Raw genomic sequence first — 4299 nt, forward strand, 5'->3', positions numbered from 1 at the left:
TTAGAAATATCCTGTCTCAGAGTGACGCTGAAAAACTAGTTCATGCATTTATTACTTCCAGGCTGGACGACTGTAATTCATTATTATCAGGAAGTCCTAAAAACTCCCTGAAAAGCCTTCAGCAGTCAGTCAGATTGCCGCCCCTCCCTGAGCCTGGTTCTGGTGAACATGTGTTTCTGTTAAAAACGAGTGTTTCCTCCCCACTGTCACCAGTGTGCCTGCTCGTGGTCTGATTGTGTTTCCTCTGTAGGGTCTTTACGTACAATATTAACTGCCTGAGGTGACCGTTGTTGTGATTTGGTGCTAAGAAAAACTGAACTGAATCTGTGAAACCACTGCAGATCACTATAACACTAAACATTTCAGCCCTTTGGGGGGAGTTGTGCTTTTGTTGTGAAAATCTGTTCCTGCTCTTTTCCTCTGCAGGCATTACAACATGGTTTCCTGGATTTTGAAAGGTTCAGTGCAGAAGAATATGAACATTATGAGGTAACAGACTGCAGAGACTGTGCTACAGGTCGATATCAATGCAAACAGGACCAGGATACAGGAAGAAATAACTAATTATTTCTTAAATTAAATAGCTTGTTATTCATCCAGTTTATTTGCAGTGCTGTTAGTAACACAGTCAGGGCCAACCAAGAGCTCGTACGATGTCCAGGCCTGCCTTGGTGCACGCTGTACTTCCTCAGTTTCTCAGTTAGATTGATCCATAGCTCACCCGTCCAAGTGATAGACAGTCAGTGAAGTAAAGGTCAGCTCACCTGTGTCCACTGCAACAAAACTGATTTCCAATGAAAGGTAACAGCCCGTACGTGTTCATTACTGCAGTGGTGGTATAATTAAGGCGTTCTGGATCCATGTTTTAACTGATATGTGGCTAACCTCTATCACAGTCTTTCCTTTCTTTTTGTGCTTTTAGCGAGTTGAAAATGGAGATATGAACTGGATCGTTCCGGGGAAAGTTCTGGCGTTCAGTAGCCCTCATTCTCGTGGTGAGTCAGAATCTCTAAGCTAAAAGCTAAAAGCATGCCTCCAAACCAACACCAGTGCTCACGTTGCTTGGCTGACAGAAGGCCTGTGCAGCCCCTCAGTGCCTGCACGTCCTGAAGCAGCTGAGAAGAGCTAACCTTACCCTGCTGTCTTCTGACGGCGTGCATTGTTTCCTGCTTAGTGCTGTCGTGTTGTTACGGCTGGAGTAGACGAGCCTGAACCCTGCAGGGGCTCGGGGTTTCCCATGATGCACTCATGCTTCTCCATCCCTCAGCTCTTTTTACTTTCTGTGTATTTACACCACTTTGCACGTAGTTATTATTCCCCTCTGGCTCTCGTCCATCTCTTGTCCTGTTGTCCTCCCCCCACCCCGACCACATGAGGCAGATTGCGCCCCCTCCCTCAGCCTGGTTCTTGTTAAAAGGGAGTTTTTCTTTCCCGCTGTCAGCAGGTGCTTGGGGCCGTCCGATCGTTGGGTTTTCTCTGTATTTAACGTCTTTACCTTACAACATAAATCAGCTGACACTACGTCATTGAATCTTATTTTACGTTTGCATTAAAAACAGACGCTCGCTAATTGAAACGTATGACGTAACTCAGCTGTTGTTGACTCTGTCTCCAGGTTATCCCCTCCACACACCCGAGGCATACTTCTCATACTTTTACCAAAATGACGTAACGACCGTGGTTCGTCTGAACAGGACGTTGTATGATGGCAGGCGGTTTGAGGATGCAGGATTTGAGCACCACGACCTCTTCTTCCTTGATGGGACCACGCCCTCTGACCTCATCGTCAGACGCTTTCTGCATGTGTGTGAAAGTACAGACGGGGCAGTGGCGGTGCACTGTAAAGGTAGGACTGCAAGTCTTCATGTTTAATTGACGTCATTTATTTCTTTTATCTTAACTTTGTCTCTTTAAACACTCCATCCATTTACAGCTGGATTAGGCCGCACGGGCACTCTGATTGGCTGCTACCTGATGAAGCACTTCCGCTTTACTGCAGCCGAGGCGATTGCTTGGATCAGAGTCTGCAGACCTGGCTCTATCATCGGTCCACAGCAAAACTTCTTAGAAGAGTGAGTTTGTGCCTCAGCTGTGACCGCTCAAACCAAACGGTCCACTTTCCGTGACTCCAAAGGTCTCGGTCGGAGACGATCATTAAGCTGTAGTCCGTTCATGAAAGTACAGGAGTAATGCTGTGCACACAGACACGTCTGCAACACTTCATTAGGATAATGTCACGAAACACAAGCAGACGGCAGCTTCACCTCCAAGGTGCACGGAGAAGACAAAGATCTGACGAGGTGAAGACTCCAGTCACAGAGTATCAGGGAACCATAACGTGTTAGTGGCCTTCATCAGGGTCATTGCATTTGTGAAGGTGTGATTGGTCCACTTGGATCTTTTTCTGTTTCCAGTCTTTTTTATTTAAACACAAGCTGTTTGACATTTTGCAATGACCCAAAAGGCGTTGGCCACTGAGTACAGCTGTTCACTAATACTTCGAGTGTCGCTGGAGTCTTCACACAAAGCACAAGTGGATCAGGAAGGGTTTGAGGGGTCACCTTGGCCTTCAACGTCGGCAGATCTCAGTCTCATCGAGCATCTGTGAGATGTGCTGGACAAACAAGGCCCGTCTGTCCTTAGGCTGTGGCATCTATTGCTGTTACCACACAGGATGTTTCTCCATGCTGAGGTCATGGTTGGAGCATGCTGGAAATGTTAGAAGAGAAGCAAAAGGTGGAGGTCAGGGTGGTGCATTCCCCAGGGTGCCCATGTGCAGCTGGTGGTGACTGCAGCAGTGGGAAACTGGTGGATGCTGAATCAAATCGAATGAAACTGTGATACTGCTGCAGACTGCAGTCACAGTGTTCAGCTGGTTTCTCTCCTCAGCTCTGGACGCACACTTCCTCCTTACGCCACAGTAGCGCTCTGTTGCTAATGGCTACTAGCTTTGTGTGTCTACTTACATGCTAAACCAGGATGTTGAATGTTGTACCTGCTAAACGTGATATCACAGTCAGTTTGTGGCGTGTGCTTGATGTTTGTGTGCAGGAAGCAGCACAGTTTGTGGGTTCAGGGTGACGTGCATCGGTCTAAACAGAAGCTGGTCCAACAGAGACTGAGTCGGCAGCAGCAGCTGCAGCAGCAGCAGCTGCACCGCTCTGACTCTGTGCAGGGAGGCAAACAGGAGGCAGTGTCCTCGCTGCTTTCCAGCATGGATGACCTGTCAATCAACACCGTGCTATGCAAGTCATATAGCTTGGATGAGGTCAGCGGTGTGACTTCATAGCACCTTTTCTTAATGGTTACTGCAGAATTCAAACAGGCTACTGAGTTCCGATCACAATGTTGTGTTTTCATGCTGCTAATTGTGTCTGTGCAGAATAACTGCAAAGAAGTCAGTCTGACACAGGGAGACGAACTGAGAGCACTGAAGGGAAAACGCCCACCGAGATCAGCGTCATCCTGCTCAAGGTACCAACATCTGTAACGTAATTAATGATAGATGGTTATTGTGGTCAGTGCAAGAGACACGTGGAGAATGAGCTCAAACGCTGGAAACAAAGTTTCTATTAACAACGAGAGATAATAGACACCAATATGTTTTTGTGGATGTCAGAAAGTACGTAAGTGACTGTTGTCGAATGCTACAAAGAACGCACGCTTTGTTTGCACGCTGTCTAACAGGCAGACCGGACTGCATGAAATCCTGCTGTGTTCTCATCTGTGCAGCGTGAATGTTGTGTGTAACCTGCTCGAGCTCATGTGTCCTTCTTTGTTCTTCGGTTAAACTGAAACCTAAATGCAACAGGAGAAGTTGTTGTCTTTTGGCGACTTTAGTTATGAGTGAGATTAAGGTTCTGGAGGTTGTCAGAGTTCTACTGCCTGACGGTGTCCTCAGCTGGAGCCAGCAGGCCTCCATCTTTACTGTACACCGTGTTGGTGGAGCACCACTTCCCCTCCTGACGCTTTGCCAGAATCGCTCCTCCTACGCCCAAGTTTTTGCTGCAGCCGCGGCCTGAGCTGCGTTTCGATTGGCCTGCCCGCTGCCTCTGCTCTCCATCCTTGGCTGCCGCCAGACACACAATCAGTAGATAATACCTCTGCTCACTACAGTTTTTGTTTGGGTCCCTGAATCCACGGCCCAAATATAGCAGATATATAAGAAGCTGCCATAGTTCAAGAAACATTTCATAAAAAGTAAATAGTTACAAGTCGGGGATATGGGAGCTGCGGCAAAAAGAAACCAAAGGACGACCACGAACCAAACTCACGGCTTCTCCTGTAAACTAACATCAC

General features: G+C 47.5%; 1 protein-coding gene across 1 annotated transcript in view; it reads left to right on the top strand.

The window, feature by feature from the left end:
* LOC102211382 (dual specificity protein phosphatase CDC14A-like) overlaps nt 1-4292 on the top strand; it is a 12547-nt gene extending 8255 nt beyond the window's left edge. Inside the window, exons 6-11 of the mRNA XM_013916171.1 lie at nt 367-489; nt 923-995; nt 1616-1846; nt 1934-2072; nt 3052-3268; nt 3383-4292. Coding sequence (XP_013771625.1) covers nt 367-489; nt 923-995; nt 1616-1846; nt 1934-2072; nt 3052-3268; nt 3383-3490 — 891 coding nt within the window. The 3' untranslated portion in view covers nt 3491-4292. The remainder of the gene's footprint in view (nt 1-366; nt 490-922; nt 996-1615; nt 1847-1933; nt 2073-3051; nt 3269-3382) is intronic.
* Nucleotides 4293-4299: the final 7 nt, after the last annotated feature.

The sequence above is a fragment of the Pundamilia nyererei genome, unplaced genomic scaffold (assembly GCF_000239375.1).
Source record: "Pundamilia nyererei isolate P.nyererei 1_Seehausen unplaced genomic scaffold, PunNye1.0 scaffold00496, whole genome shotgun sequence".
Lineage (NCBI taxonomy): Eukaryota > Metazoa > Chordata > Actinopteri > Cichliformes > Cichlidae > Pundamilia > Pundamilia nyererei.